The sequence below is a fragment of the Manduca sexta genome, chromosome 7 (genome assembly GCF_014839805.1).
Source record: "Manduca sexta isolate Smith_Timp_Sample1 chromosome 7, JHU_Msex_v1.0, whole genome shotgun sequence".
NCBI lineage: Eukaryota > Metazoa > Arthropoda > Insecta > Lepidoptera > Sphingidae > Manduca > Manduca sexta.
Window position 1 is genome coordinate 8,450,075 of NC_051121.1, and position 17,359 is coordinate 8,467,433.

Below are 17,359 nucleotides of genomic sequence, written 5' to 3' on the forward strand. Positions count from 1 at the left end.
ATCTACTTACATTTTACAATTATTATACTTTTTATATTTAATTGTTGCCGGTCCGATCTACGCAGAATGAGCTCACAGTCTTGAAGTTGAACTCGAGACCTCAGTACCACTCAGTACCGTAATAAAACTACGTCACCAAGGCAGTCAACAAAATGAAATCCAGTAAAAAAAAGTTGAAATGCTTATCTAAGTAAAGCATAACATCACGTAGGCGTAGAACTGTTGTATTGCAATTTGCAATCGTGGTCCGACTACTGCCGCTGCAGGTTTGAATCCCGAGGTGGACATAATAATACGTTTCCTAATCAATATTGAGAGTGATATTTGCAATTTATACCCGATATGGCGATAGACTCACCCCATATCACATCATGAGACAGAATAGGTAGATATTATGGCGGAAACTGGGTGATATAATTGCATCCCTGTTTTCCCATTCGAGAATAAAAGTTGTGTTTGCGAATGTGTGTGTGCGATAAAGAACGATTTATAATTGAAATATTAATTAAATTTCTGCCAAAAAAACTTATCAGCTACATTATATCAATAGAAATTTAATTATGCGTAATTACAAAAAAAGTTAATATATTAAATATAAATCCATTTGGCGACATAGACAATTTAATTATAAGGCAACACATTCTTACTGACAAAATGATAAGGCTTAAAAGACGCATATTCTTTTCATTAAAAAAAACTGTGCATAGTGCATACCTCACCAAACATCCATAGAGCATAAATTAAAATTGTCAGACTAAACACGAAAAATGTACGTCTGCAATGCTTTTTTCGCGCTAAATCGATATTAAAATAGTTGGACAGTGTTTAAATAATCAAAGCAGGAGTGTATAAATTATGTCTTCTCAACTAGTTGATGAAATCGCTGATATTGCAATGAATAACACAGAAGCAGACTCGTCACAAACACATTCGCATGAAGGTTCGTAAACAATAATGTTCAAAACATAGACCAAAGATTTACAATGATAATAATATTGTTGACAACGAAATTCAGTGTTCTAAAACTATTATTTTGATTCGCTTTAATACGTAAAGGCTAGAATAAGAACCGTGTGTTTCCATACAAACTCCATTCGATATCCTCTATATAAATAATTAAAAACTTTTCCAAAACACTACCCAGTTATAATTATTAATGTAATCACAATGTTTCACACTGTTCTACAATTAGCCTTAAGTTTTCCTATTGAAAAAACGAGTAGAATTTCACAATATCTGTATTTGTAGCAACTTCAAGCACAAATGCCGAAGATGCATCGTCCAGCAATACTGCAAACCCCACCGGGACTGAGGGACAAGCATCCCGCCAATCCAACCTACAGCGTATACAACAACGCAAACAACAAGTGTACAACTGGCCGCATAATAAAAAACTTTTAAAATTGGCAATTTATTCAGCATGTCAGGTAAGAAACGAAATATTGTTTTTATTTTTATGCGGGCACGACAGTCATCCCTCTCCACCTGATGGTAAGTGGAGTGGAGTCCAATAGAATGTTTCCTGACAAAATATGATTACCCCTTTGTAATCGACACAATTGTGCCAGTCTCTCGGAACCATTGTTGTGTATACACAGGCTGATCCCAGAACGCGTCACACTTGGTAGACAATAATTGCATGGTTTTAATATCTTGTGTATGGTGGTCACTATCCAGGCGGATATAAAATATATCCTCCCACCAGTAAAAAATATGATGTAATAACCAGTATTATTTATTGCCACGCAAAGTTGGACAGTTTGTAATTCACACAATACAGCATGTAACTTTGTTCTCACCTGTTGGTCCTCGAAAACTATGATTGTTTGATTTCTCATTGCCATAGTTTAGTAATTACAAATTATGTTTTAGACACCCGACTGCAATTGCAATGGATGGAAAACACCCATGCCTCAACAACCTGGCAAGAACAACCCACGTGCCGATAACCAACCGTTAGCTGGCTTCAATGATCCATGCAGAAACTGCAGTCATATACTTGGTGAGTCATTTTGCACACATTATTTTCATTCTATGAGAATGTTTTTTGTTATAAAATTTCAGTAAATTAATTGTGTTAACAGACATTCTGTACTACAAATAGGGTCATAATATGTAATGATTTATTATGTTTATGCCAATGTAACACTTCAAAATAAGAGTTTAGTAGTTAGTAGTTTTCTGATTTTAACATGATTTTTTATATTCAAATTTCTCCCAACAATTTGAAGATTGCATGCTTCATGGTCACAAGGTGGATTGAAAGTCAACATTAAATTGTCTACATGTTTCCATTATACAAAATATCTATGTAATTGCCATTCGACAACTATAATTTTGCAATTTGATATATTTTGTCAAATATGTTTATAAATATTTTTCTTCAATACATTTTGATATTCTCAACTGTTCAAACCAAAATTAAACATGTCTTTCAACAATGATAGTTTTTTTAAATATAAATACATATTTTGATACCAGCAATTAACACTATGCTAAATCGGTTTTTGGCTAATTTCTGTTAGAACACAAAATTATTATTTCTTTATCTTGTATAAGCTTACAAAATCTCCTTTTTCTTGCCACAAAATTAAGAATTCTTAAATTACTCAAAACGCCCATTACGAAAGCTCTGGTATTGTACAATTAATCTTATTTTTCACTTAAAAGTCTCTCCAGTAAAGTTGACATTTTCAAGTTAGCGTTGTGTTAATTGCAGCTGCCGATTTAGTGGTTACAAAGACATTAAATTATATAGTTAGTTATAGACTGGACATCAGGGCACAATTTTTGCTCCAAAAGTTATTACCAATTGGTAATATCCAATCCAATTTATTTTATTTGGCTGTATTGTTTATACAATAATTATGCCAATGTCAAGTTTGAAAAGCATTGTCAGTGGCAGAAGACACATATGCTATATATCAAAAAAGGTCTTAGGCCGGGTGAATATGAAAACAAAGATAACATATACAAATGAAATAAAAAAGCAAAAGAAAAACCTTGAATATGAATAATTACAAAATTGAAAGTTCTTAGTAAAACTAAAATAATAATGTTAATTATATCAACAATTGGTAATAAGCTGCTTTCTTATTTGAAATGTCGGCATGACAATATGTCACAGCATCTTTAGATATTAATAAAAAAATATTTATTTACAAAAAATATGCTTATATTTTATTAAAAACATTTGAATCATGATAAGGAAAAAATATGAAGTATTTTACATTGATGTTTAGCTATTTTATTATATATTGAGTAACCAGCACATAAGTGCAATATATTTGTATGATAATCTTACCAATGTCCGCTGTATATAATCTTAGAACTCTTTGAGTGGATATTATTTGACACAAAGGATGCTTTTTCAGAGAAACATGTGACACAGTTGCAAGGACTGCAAGTGACTGAGATCAATCGTCTGCTCGGAGCAGTGGTTGATGTGGAGAACATATTCATGTCCATGCACAGGGAAGAGGATCACAACACTAAACAAGTTTATTACTATCTATTTAAGGTTTGTTATTTAACATAATATTGGAATTATTTATTTATTCATAATTGAGATGAGTATGTACGCGTCAGTAAAATTTTAAAATCCGATACACACATTTCATGACATCCAATACCAAAATAACTCCATTGTATACATGTTCATAAATATTGATATTAAAATTCTATCTAAAATCATTTTGGTGCAAGCTACTTTCAGCTTTAATATGCTTATAGAATTATTTAATACAGAATACAATGATACAGAATTGCACCTAAAGTTAATTACATATAGATTAATTTATTTATTAATACTGCATCGAAACTGAATACTAGCAACACAGTTCAATTATCAGTCGGACTCAGTCCAATTGTTTGCTCGGACGATGCTATACTACTGAGTGTCGACATTGGACCGTGAGACTAGTGAATCCAATATACCTGTTCCACTCACCCTCCAAGCAATAACCCTTTTATCCCTGTGAAAAAATAGAAGGGATTTATTACAAAAACATTAGGGACGCTTTATCGCTGCGAAAAAATAGAAGGGATTTATTACAAACATTCAAATTATTTTCAGATACTTCGCAAATGCATCCTGACTCGATCTCAGCCACGTATCGAAGGCCCTCTTGGTCAGCCGCCATTCGAAAGGCCCTCCATAGCCAAGGCCATCACAAACTTCGTGCTGTACAAGTTTAATTCATTGCCACAAAGGGAGTGGCAAACCATGTACGACTTGGCTAAGATGTTCTTGCACTGTTTCAACCATTGGAACTTTGAGACGCCCAGTGTTAGGAAATTGGTAAGTTTGGTATTGTTCAATTTCTGTTTCATGTAGTTTTTATTAATTTTTCATAATCTATGTAACTTAATTTTTTGTTGCAGCAAGTGTCAAATCCAGAAGATATTTCGGCATACCAAATTAATTATACAAGGTGAGTTAAAAATACCATTTTTAATATATCTATAAAATTATATGTATGACTATTATATATAGCGGAAAAGTAAAAAATATATATTGTATGTAATTTGTATAAAAAATAATGGCAACGACTGGTGAGGACAATAATGGCCCTAACTTAGCTCACAAATAATAATAATATCAGCCCTGTATTATATACTGTTCCACTGTTATTCACGGGCCTCATCTACTACTGAAAGGGATTAGACCTTATTCCACCACACTGGCCTAGTGCGAATTGATAGACATCAAACACCCCCAAAATTCCTATAGAGAATTTCTTAGGTATGCAGGTTTCCTCATAATATTATCCTTTACAGTTAAAGCAAGTGATAATTCACAAAACTACACGTCAGACAATTCAGAGGTGTGTGCCCTAGGCTTTGTATCTGCAGACATTCGTCTTGGTATTCTGTTCCTCAGCTCACCAATATAACTAATTTCAACTCATTCATTCCAACACAGATGGCTGGTGTTCTGCCACGTGCCGGCGTTCTGCGACTCGTTACCTCACTACGAGACGTCGTTGGTGTTCGGCCGCACGCTGCTACGCGCAGTGTTCAAGTCAGTCTGCAGGCAACTCATGGATAAATGCCATTCGGAGCGGGACCGCATGCCGCCTGAGAAACGGGTTCGTAGTCACTTGTGCTAACTGCTAAGGATCTAGGATTAACTAAGCTAATATTGAGACTAATCGTCACTGAGGTTTTGACATTAGATTGTGTGCAAAATAGCAATTTGCTGGTGGTAGGATATATTTTATATCCGCCTATAGCGACTACCGTACACAAGGTGTTAAAACGTCATAGTGGTCTACATAAGTGTGTCACGTTCCGGGATAAGCCTGTTTATATATAATTGTGTCGACTGTCGAAGGCTAATCATCTCTCACCAATCGACATTCTATTAGACTCCACTCCACTTACCATCAGGTATAGAGGGGTCAGTTTGACGTAGCCTTCTAAAAAAAAAAAATGTAATTTCCAGGTGTTAGTTCTAACCCACTTCCCTCGGTTCCTGGCGCTGTTGGAAGAGGAGATATTCAGCGTGAACTCTCCCATCTGGGACCCGGACTTCAAGCAGATCCCGCCGAACCACCTGCAGCAGATACTAGACAATAAAACAAGTGAGTATCGAATGATATTCAGTTATCATGTAATTATTTTACGGATTTTATCACGGTTTGTTATATCATGATCTTCTCAGCAACTGCAGACTTCGTAGAGCGTCATACAACATTTCAAATCATTCCGCTTAAACAGATTATTTAATTTATATCACCTTGCGTAATAACTATCTCTAGACCTTGGGATGGTTATCATAAAAATAGAAAATCAAGTTATATGCCGATTCCTAATACCAACCTTAGTAACCAAGGAATGCCTTCCTGCTTAAAGTCTACATTTCATCCGGTCATAAGCACTGTTCTGTAGTGAGACCGTTGGTTCTAAAATATTGAGCCAGCTTTTTCTAACCGCCTGTAGAACTACATCTAAAAAAATTACCTAAATTCTCTGAAAATTAGATTACAATAATTAATAATTTCTAAGCAATGACGAGATATGTTTTATAGATATGATTATACTTAGTAGTATACTAAAACTAAGGCTAAAGAGTCTGTCTGCCCGAACATAACGACAGACGGAAAATTATATGTTATGTTGGCTTCACACTTGGCGTATTTGTCTAAATTTTTTCGATATTTTTCCAATATGTGACGAACTGCTTAGTACGTAGGCATAAGACGAAACGGATGGCTGTGATTTAATACTGAAATACAACTTTATTTCAGTTGGGTGTCAGATAAACAAGGCTAAACAAAGCCAAAGAAATCTATGAAATTGCCGGAACTATGCGTCCTCATAATTGTTTGTGAATACATGTGTAAGAGTAGTTTATGTACAAAGTTGGCATTGGTCATAACGTAAATGTTGGTTCAAAAACGCTAAGTTTGGTGCCAGCATTACATTATTGTTGGTATGTGATTTTGGATTTGAATTGTGTATTTGTTTTGCAGCTAACAGGCGTGGCGGTGAGTTTGAACGCGTTACTACTACTGGCGATAGTAAAGACGGTTTCACTACGGTGACGCTCTCATCAGGTTAAAATTATTATAACAAATCAAATGTAACTAACTGGGGCTGGCGAGAGATACTAATTAATACATATCATGCTTTAAACTTTAACTGATTAGAATGAAATTGGCATATAAAATTACAATGTCCAAGGTATAAAAAATTCGAATATGAAATTAACATTATTTTGGATAGATGGTAGTCGTTTTTATAACTTTATAATAAAAATACATAGGGTCATTTTGACATTGCGTTACTAAATAAAACCACATACTTCTCTTCGCCTTTGCTGACATTATGCCAGAAATCACCCCTCAATAAATAATAATTTTGCCAAAAATTCTGATTTTAGTTTTCAGACTTATTGATCATTTTGTAGTTAAATGTGTAAAGTAACACAAGTTACTTATTATAAAATGTTATATCCAAATACATAAATCACATATTTAGTAACGCAATGTCAAAATCACCCTGTATAATACACATCACTGATCGAAGCTGTCATTATGATACTCATTAACCGTGTCCCAGCAGGTACGATCAAGCAGGAGGGCGGCAAGCGTGCGGCGGAGCTGTCGGTGGGCGCGTGCGCGGCGGGTGCGGGCGCGGCGGCGGGCGCGGCGGGCGCGTGCGCGGCGAGCGCCAGCAAGCGGCGGCGCGCGCGCTCGGCCGACACGGACGTGAGCGAGCGCGCCGTGGCCGAGATCGTGGCCACCGTGTGCGACCCCGCCTACATGTGCGGGCCCGACGTGAGACACACATCTTTACTAGCTTTAGCTCGCGACCTTGCCCGCGTCAAATAGTATTCCGGGTTGAAAGTCCCACTATATATTTTCCCGGGATAATAAGAAGCCTATCGGCTTTCTCCAATAGATTCGACTATCGAACATAATTTTTTTTTTTTCAAATTTGAGTCATCCCTAAGATTAATGCTCTCAAACAAACTATTTTTTTTCCATTTGCTCGGAATGAGGTTAGAGCTTAACTTAAAAAAACTTGCAAAAACGAGTTGGCAAAATTTTAAATTTTCGACCGGTAACCCGCCCAGCTTTATGTCTAGAAAATACAACTCAAATAATAACTTTTTTAAAAAAATCTAGACATAGAAACCGAACCAAGAAACTACCGATCCACACCTATATATACTGCCAGTGGGCCAAAGATCTCACATGTTCATAACATATAACCCACAATGATTGTTAACTTTATCACAACTCAGTCTGTTTTGTTCCTTACAGGCCCTGTTCCAGATGCAAGCGCCGCGCGACGAGGCGGCCAAGTTAGAGGAACAACGCAAGCTCATAGAGTTCCACGTTATCGGCAACTCTTTAACAGGGCCGGTTAATAAGCAAACCATGCTCTGGCTTATAGGTAAAAAAGAGACAATGTTAATTGAAGAAAATATATATATTTCAAGGTATTCAAGGTGACCAAATGCGAAAATTTGGTATAAAGTGTCATATTTTACTTTGACTGCCTAGGTGGCGTAAGCGTATTACAGTACGACTGTTGTGTTGAGGTCTTGGGTTCGATCCCTAAATTGGGTAAAGTGATATTAGGTTTTTCTACTCAGTATCAGGCCGGTATTCGGATTTTGCCAGCCCTCTATCACATAGGACGGATACACATGGTGGAAAGTTGGTGCTCCAGTTGTGCCTCTGTTTACCCCTTTCGGGATAAAAGGCATGAGTTTGCGTGTGTGTATGTGTGCGTGCGTGTGTCGCTGTGTGTGTAATTACATTCCAGAATAAAAAACACATGTGTTTTTGTCAACAGGTCTACACAATGTGTTTTCACATCAGTTACCGGAAATGACAAAAGAATACATATCACAGCTCGTGTTCGATCCGTGAGTACAATTTATTTTAAAACTTTCTTTATCATTATTTTATACCACCTGTAGCCCTAGCAAAATATACGCATTATCGCATCGAGCAACTTAACGTATTTAGTATTCGTTAGACGAAATCGTTCGTCATAAAAGAGACACGTGTTGACATTTACCATATATTTTAGACACGCTTGTCTATGGTTACACGATTTACTATTCGAAGTTTACATCCGCGCGATGATCACGCTGTAGTATTCTAGTTCCAGATACGCTCACGGGGCGCTGTTAAACATTTCCATACAAAATGTTACTTAAATGCAACTTACGCTATCGACACGATAACGCGTAAATTAGTGATAAGGGTACAGATAAATATTTTCGAGATTTGCTGTAGCCAATAACATAAAAGGATGATGTGTCGGACGAGAATTATATCTATATACGACATAAAACACAAATATAAAACGAGGAGATAAGTATTTATAGTCTACAATGCGCAATAATAATATTTGAATAAGGCGCGAGGAGTGCGCGTGCGCATACGTCGGTGTACATGTCGCGAGCGCTGTACCGCTGCTCAGCATAGCTCCGGAGGCCAATCGCTGTGCATACTCGCGCGTATTCCAGACCCTTGGATTATCTATAAACTTTAGATACTATAAAATATATAGTATTATAACGTTTCTTATTTCAATTAGTTCTAAATATCATTTAAGGTTTCATTAATTACTGGAAAAGATCTAAAACCGCTTTCCATCTAATATTAAAGCGTCTTGAAAAAATCTAAACAAATATGAATAAAGGTTAGTGCAATAAAATATTACTTACTTTAAAATTAATAATTAAATGTAATGAATTAATTTTGTTAATGTTGTAGTAAACATAAAACACTGGCGCTCATCAAGGAAGGCAGGCCGATTGGGGGCATATGTTTTAGAACATTCAATTCTCAGGTAAACTAATATCCTCGATTCTAAATGTTATTCTTACATACTCGAATACTTTTCTAATAATTTGTAAACTTTTAACAATAATACACACACTTACGCCTTTTTGTCCCCAAAGAAGTAGACAGAGGCGCAACTAGTGGATCCAGTGTAATGATTATTAAAGTTTAAACTATAATACATATACATATAGGCATGAAGGGGCAGGCAGGGGCGCAACTGGTGGATCCAGTGTGTATTCCATGCCATTGATGTGATAGGGGGTGAGTCTATCCTAATATCGGGCACAAATTCCATACTCCGCATTGATACTGAGTAGAAGTGTTTCTATATTTCGACATCACTTTCCCCGACCCGGGGGTCGAACCCAAAACGTCAGACGTACCGTAATCCAACTACACCACTAAAACAGTTTAACAATAATACATGTAAATATAATTGAATAAATATCAGTTGTAATTTGTTAATAACAAAATATATTTATGTCTACGTTTCAGGGTTTCAGCGAGATAGTGTTCTGTGCTGTAACGTCCAACGAGCAGGTGAAGGGCTACGGCACGCATCTCATGAACCATCTCAAGGACTACCACATCCGCAACAACATACTGCACTTCCTCACATTCGCTGACGAGTTCGCTATAGGTAACAAAGAATTATATATATACTTATGTACATACAGTAATTTTTTTACTAGCTCAGTATACTTTATTAAGGATATAAGTATATAGTCGATTAATGATCTAAAAACAATTTAGTCGAGGTAATGACAAAAAAACAGATAACAAAAACTTTACCAGAATTATTACTTACATATTCTAGTTCATTTATGAATTTGAGAGCCATATTCAGTCTTTCGACACGAACTTGATGAGGATAGATTGGGTATAAGACTAATTGTGTGCCGAAATGCGCAAGCGCACAATTACACGCAAAATATAGTGTTATTCTGCGCTCACCCACGTCTCAGCGTAGTCTTTGATTTATATTTTGTTACATCAGGTTACTTCCTTAAACCTCCAATAAGAGAGTTCCCACGGGACACTCATTTATATTTAAAATAATTGACAAAAAAAAAATGTTTTTTTCAATTATCTGTTTTTATTATTTACTATTTGTCGTATCGTGAAATAAAAGGCTTTTTATTTTATTTTTCATTCATTTTATTTATGTCAGGTTACTTCAAGAAGCAAGGGTTCAGCAAGGACATCAAGCTGCCGCGCGCCATGTACCAGGGCTACATCAAGGACTACGAGGGCGCCACGCTCATGCACTGCGAACTCAACCCGCGCATCGTCTACACGCAGTTCACCGCCGTCATACGCACGCAGAAGGAAGTCGGTCCACACTACTATAGCACCACTTCATTCGTTCACTCGCGTCCATGTGCATTCGGTCACACTGCTGCGCCTTAGCTTATCTAGAAACTACACGCCACATGGCCGTTAATAAAATACTGTCATTTGCAATGTAACCAAAGCATAGAAAATGAAAAATACTATGCTCCTACATCCTTCATGTATTATGTGAAAGTTCATTACATACACGTCATTCATTCATACACTCACCCTTTTAAATTGTAGATAATATAATTAAACTATTCATCAACTTAGTTATGAAGCTAATTTGTAGATGGTTGTGGCCTTTATGGAACATTATTGGTCACTCTATCATAAAGTTTACATACCTTTCAAATCAACCTCCTTGCAGTTTATGTCATTCATAGATCTAATTTATTTATTTATACATATCGACACAATTAATTATTAAATTTATAAATGATTTATTTGTCATTAGATTGTAAAGAAATTGATCGACATGCGGCAAAAAGAAGTGAGGAAAATATATCCAGGCCTGACGTGCTTTAAAGAAGGGGTAAGTATTTAAAAATATGAATCAATAATTGGGTATTTCGTAGTAATCTTAAGGTTTACTAGCACGTTTCTCGATAATGGACCAAGCAGACGCTATAATTCGTTTTGATTGTATAGGAAAATGCGTAACTTCATCGAAATAGTACCACTGCCTTATCTAAAACTTAAAGAAATTGTTTCTTGTGATTACTATGCGTTGTTGCCTTTTTAGGACAACGATAACTCGAATTAGTAAGTAATATGTTATCATCTACGTACAGGTTCGCAGCATCCCCGTGGAGTGTATCCCGGGGCTCCGGGAAACGGGATGGCGCGCGGGCGCGGGTCCCGGAATCGGTGCGGGACCCGGCGCACGCGCCGCCGACGACGAGCCAGACCTCGCCGCGCTTAGAACTGTGCTGCACACCGTACGTACACTACTCATTGTAGTTAACAATGCAACGCAGCTTTGTGCACCTATTCTTCTGTGTACTGATTTACTGCTATTTGGTTCAGAGATAATGACCAAATATGATTTCTTTCTTCGTCGAATCGGCCATTAAAAATCAGTCATGTTTAACACCGTAATTACGTATGTAATTATAATTAACAAGCAAAAAGCTAATATAGAATCTATTATTAAAGTTGAGTTGTTACAATTATTCGCACTCTTAATAAAATAAAGATCCATTCCAAAATTGCCAATTTATAGGAATCGTCAAACAAAAAAATTCTGTTTGCGACCTTTTAGTTATTCCCTTTTTTTTTTCATACTATAGCTTAATTGTTTACCTATCTTTAATAATCTCAATTTTATAGCAACTTTAGAAAAACAGCTCTCAAACAAAAAATAGTTTTCCGACGACTGCCACAAATGAACAATTTTGAAATAGGTCATTATTTTATTAAGAGTGCGTATTATTCGTTCAGGTGAAAAATCACGCGGCGGCGTGGCCTTTCCTGAAGCCTGTGGACAAAACCGACGTGCCCGACTATTACGACCACATCAAATATCCCATGGGTAATGTATAATTTAACATGTATCGCTGTCTCACTATTAAATGGTTGTGATATAAAAAAAAATCATGTCGGTAAAAATTCGAAAAGACAGTAATTCATGGTTCTTCTTTTAACTTTCGGGATTATTGGAATTTATTACTGAAAAAGAAATCTCATAATCATGTGATATAAATAATTTAATTTGTGATATATGCAATGTCTACAGTTTAAAGATATTTACATCAAATTATAACAGCAATAAGATTCTAGTGCCTTAATAGTGTTTCCATTTCATTTAATAATTAGTCGTGACCCTGATAATTCCTTCCGTAAAATAATTATTACCGAACATTTTTTTTTTACAAAACTTTAATGCTATGTTACAAATAAAATACTTTTTTTAATTACGGTGAAAACTGGTTATAGCGACATCGAAGGGATCACCGAATCAGGACGCTATATCCAACAGTCGTTATAAACGATACGCTTTTTGTATGCATTTATTTAAAGAGACCTTACTATTTAGTCGTTATAACCGGTTTCTACTGTACATATAATTGTCAAAAATTACTCTAATTTTATTTGATATACCCCAGATACTAATACCAATTACAAAGTAATTTTTCTCTTTAGATATTTTACATTATAAACAACTCGACAGATCTCCGCACGATGGGCGAGCGTCTCAAGTCGCGTTACTACGTGTCGAAGCGGCTGTTCATAGCGGACATGACCAGGATATTCACGAACTGTCGCCTCTACAATTCCCCAGATACAGATTATTACAGGTACGTGCATGTTTTCACATGTAGGTTATAGACATTAATGATTGGTAATGCGATGAATTTTGTTATGAAATAGACGAATCCAATAATGCATTTTTTTTTTAAATATTTTGATTTTTGCCGGAAATCGTATCGATCTTGTCCTGGATTAATATTAAGAATGGAATTTAACTGGACGAAACTGCCGGCAAAATTCAATAACTATTATGTAACATAAAGATAACATACCCATTATTGAAGCATTTAGTCGACGTAACGTGCAGACACCATTATTCTTTGGTTTTTATTTTATTTTACTTCCGACATTGCAGCTTCCATGGTCACGAGATGGACTGTATATTACATCGTAAAATGATGTTTATTAAGTCAGTAAATATTAAGACCAACACACTGTCACACCAATTATTATTTAACCACATCTTAATTGTTAATCCCTAAACACTTACACTTAGCAATATTTAATATAGCATATTAATTTAGTAATATATTCGATTCACAGATGTGCAAACACACTAGAGAAGTATTTCCAGACAAAGATGAAAGAGGTGGGTCTGTGGGACAAATGATTGGGGTTCAATTTCGACGCGTTCTTCGTACGCGAACTCGTCGCCCCGCAGCCTCCCCGCGACGACGCCGAGTAAGTCAGAAATGTAATGTAATATGTTCAAGGTCTGTGAGGTCTTGTAATGCCAGTTTTCTATAAACATGGAATTAAATCAACGGTAAAAATCAACAAGGTAATTGGTTAGTTTTCCTATCGATCTGAATGTAGTTGTGTCGCGTGTAAGCGAGTTCTAGGATAGAGTAACCGCCATTTTCGATCCCAATTGCTTTTTTTATCTATCTCAAAAATGGACCAATCAGAACAAAGTTATTTTGACATGTTTACAAATGACTTTTGATTGGTTCGTTCTAGGAATCGGATTGAAGATTGAGATTGGGATCGTTTATTGAAAACAGCTGTAAATGTTCGTCTATATTTTCATAGATTACTTACATAGATGTAAGCAAACACTGCAGATCTTTGGTATACCTATTTGCAGGAATCTGTGTTGTTGCTTGCAATTTAAATGACCTTTTAAATGTATCGCAGAAAATCGTACGTGAATTCATTAAGAGACAATACATCAGTGTGTAAATTGTTCCTAAATAATGGATAATTTCTATCGAAAAACGACAGTTTTCTAAAAACGATTCTAATTTTAATCTTCGATTGAACCCCGAGAACAGACCAAACAAACTCTGTCATTTCTGAGAGTACTTTATTCTATAGGCCATTTTTTATTGATTAAAAGATATATTGGGATCGTTTATTGAATCACACCTTTGAAATTATATAGATGTCATCATAAAAGTAGTAGTGGTTTCAAGGTCAGCAAACATTCAAAATTTTCACTGAAACTAAAGATTTTCTCTAGTTTTCTTGAGCTGCACAATTAACATAAAATAAAACCATTATGTTATTTGTGAATATTTTTATGTCACTAAAGCTCGTCGATGAATTTGATGCGAAAAATGGTTAATTAATGAGTAGAAGAAATAGATTACTTCAATGTGATACAGAGCTGTGTTACGCATTTCTGAATGGTGTTACTGCAGTTTATAAGCAGATATAATGCTTACTCTCAGACGAGCTACTAACGCGTCTCGTCACAATTTATAAATAAGGTTATTTTGGTTTCTGCGATTTAAATTTAAAGACTGATTTATTTTTCAAGTGTTGCGGTCATTTATCATTGAAATATGTTCTTATTATTCTTCTTTGAATTACAGGCAATAAAATAATGTTTTGTTGTTTGTTTCCATAATTACAACTATAATTACCTAATGACAATAAAAATTAGGCTGTGTGCCCACCTTGATAGGCAAGTATTTGCCAATCTGTTTTTTATTTATTCTTAAAAGGATGCTTGCAAATCGTTATGTATTATTTTCTCTTAAGTATAAACTTGTCATTTCAGCAGGGTGAAGTGTTAATATAAATCGATTAAAATACAGTAAAGACTCGATTTACCAGACTTATTCGTTCGAATAATCGATAATCCGAATGATTTAATGTATGAGAAAACCTTTATTATTCTATATATGAATAATTAATAGCTAGCTTTTGCTCGCGACTCCGCCGACATTAACGACCATTCCCGAGTTTGAAAATGAGCCTTACTACTCACTACTTAGTGTAATGTAGCTTCCTGATAGTAAAACAATTTTCAAAATCGGTTAAGTATTTTTTTTAGTTTTATATAGTTTCATCACCTCGCGGGTCTCAGTTGGCAATCTAAATAATCGCTAATCTATATAACAACTCCGGATAATCGAGTCTTTATTATGTTAATATAAAATGTATTAATCTTATTGTAATATAGCTGTTACTCGTGATAACTTTTTTTCTCTTAGGTATTTTTCTACCTTATAGGGTAATAGACTTTTCCTATGAAATATTTTTTACTTTAGAAATAAGGGCCGTTGAAAGGAAACTATATTCATTAGCATGTGGCTGTAAACTAGATGTTAAGAAAGTGTAAATATTAGCGGGAATTAGCTAAATTTTGTATGCCAATTTTTTATTTAAGTTTTGTTTTTAGGTTCTTTGAAAAAACCTTTTAATAATTTGTAAGTATCTATAATAAATAAGCCACAGGGCGTTTAAATGTTTTATATGATAAAATACAGTGTCGTTAATGTGTGTTGGAGTGTAAAAATAGCTGTAATTTCCGTTGTGGTACAACATATTTGTATATCGCATATAAAATACGTGTAATCTCAAATTCTTTGGATGTCATTAAATTTTTTATTCCATCTAATTTTGATTTTTTTTTACCAATCAGCTCTATCTTATATTGTTCCATATATCTTTACTTACTAACATTGAACTGAAGTGAGCTTTCTCACTCTTACAGTAAAAGTTACATTAATTTTTTGCCTCTACTACTATCTAGTACCTGTAATATTATGTTTTAAAAAAATACATTTTATATTTTAATTGCATTTGATTGAACGTAAAGCAATTTAAATGTCATTCTACATAGATTAATACAACAATAATTAATACCTCTATGTTCATATTTGGCAAAATAAAACGCACTAATCACAGTAGTCATATTCGATTCCCCAACAGATTGCCAAATTTTACGGATAAGGTATTCTTGTCTATTTTAGTTTATGGAAACAGATAAGCAAAAAACCGAGAGTAAGCCAGCCCTGGATTTGTAAATAGCGATTTCAGAGGACGCTCACTCGATGTAATTAATCATTCTTTAATTTAACTTTAGTGCCTTCCATATTACAAACAAATGTAAAATTATTAAGTATTTTAGAAACCTATATACATACATAAACCTACCTCCATGGGGCGGCGGAAATAAAGTGGCTTACACCCATAAAAAATATAAATCCGGAACTGGAGTAAGCTGAGGTAAGTTCTTTGAGGATTTATTTAATTTGATCCCCTCGTCTCCTATCCTCAACAGAACCACGCGTACTGAGAGTACGTATGAGAAGCCATAGCTTGATAGTTAAAACACACGGCCCGAACCTATTCGTCAACTCTCTTCTTTCCCGCACCATCAGGCTTTGGAATACTATGCCTCGACGCGTGTTCCTGTAAACCTGGATCCTCCTCCGGTAGCGTGAAGAAGCATCTTATTAGGCCAGCATGATTGCGTAGAATGGCATGAGATACCCAGCTGTTACCATTCGATACTTCATCTGGACGGCATCGCGCTTACCATCAGGTGCAGTGGCATCCCTTTGCAGTGTCAGAATAAAAAAAAAATCAACAATCCTTCAGTAACATATTAAGACCGGCTGTTAGATATAACAAGATTTAAGATCGTGATACAAATTATCAGGTAAGTACCTTACACCCTGTGGACTAGGAGAGTTTGTAGAATTCCGTCAGGGTGACACTTGCCTGACATTAAAAGCGAGTAAAGGGACCATTAAGGGTTCGCAGGAACAGCGGCACTTCTAACGCAAGAGATGGACGGCCACGTGGTCAATGAGACCACACGTCGTAGAACGCTATGGACATCCTTCGTTGCGAGAAGCTTCTAAGACCCGGCGTATTGCTATTGCCATAAATATAAAAATACCAGGATGTGAGTAAAACGCAACTAATGAATACTGTATTGGTTTTATTCAATACCTCATGTTCACACATGGAGCAATGAAGAACACTTCAACGAGGGAATGTAAATATTTTACATATTATTTATTTGTTACATTTAGAAGTACACACCAGTCTCCTTGTTTGAATAGACATTGACGGACCTAAAGGAGCTAGGGAGGCCTCAGTTCCCTCCAAATCTTGTCCCCAAAGTCCACAGTCCCCTAGCTCCCCTCACAAATTTTCTGAATCCGCCACTGAATATAAAATAATGAATTTAAGTACCTTATGTATAGCGTACATAA

General features: G+C 35.5%; 1 protein-coding gene across 5 annotated transcripts; it reads left to right on the forward strand.

The window, feature by feature from the left end:
• The first annotated feature begins 706 nt into the window (after positions 1-706).
• On the forward strand, positions 707-15,750 carry LOC115441673 (histone acetyltransferase KAT2A). 5 transcript variants are annotated; one of them, XM_037447673.1, is made up of 20 exons: positions 707-940; positions 1,249-1,427; positions 1,873-2,002; positions 3,375-3,520; positions 4,076-4,300; positions 4,384-4,433; positions 4,925-5,090; positions 5,447-5,585; positions 6,477-6,560; positions 7,066-7,283; positions 7,773-7,905; positions 8,311-8,383; positions 9,243-9,318; positions 9,810-9,954; positions 10,486-10,646; positions 11,107-11,184; positions 11,444-11,590; positions 12,093-12,183; positions 12,823-12,949; positions 13,446-15,750. In XM_037447673.1, the coding sequence occupies exons 1-20, from the start codon at positions 856-858 to the stop codon at positions 13,510-13,512; spliced, it is 2,520 nt and encodes an 839-aa protein (XP_037303570.1). In that variant the 5' UTR covers positions 707-855; the 3' UTR covers positions 13,513-15,750. The 5 variants fall into 5 exon arrangements, with proteins under 5 accessions (XP_037303570.1, XP_037303571.1, XP_037303572.1 ...); XM_037447674.1 differs by having other exon boundaries at positions 7,069-7,283; XM_037447675.1 differs by having other exon boundaries at positions 6,477-6,491.
• Positions 15,751-17,359: the final 1,609 nt, after the last annotated feature.

Excerpts from the sequence above, each read along its gene's own strand:
- LOC115441673 (XM_037447673.1), top strand. The coding sequence starts at position 856 with ATGTCTTCTCAACTAGTTGATGAAATCGCTGATATTGCAATGAATAAC. Across the intron at positions 5,091-5,446 it reads GCATGCCGCCTGAGAAACGG|GTGTTAGTTCTAACCCACTT; the intron begins GTTCGTAGTCAC and ends TGTAATTTCCAG. Across the intron at positions 12,950-13,445 it reads CCAGATACAGATTATTACAG|ATGTGCAAACACACTAGAGA; the intron begins GTACGTGCATGT and ends TTCGATTCACAG.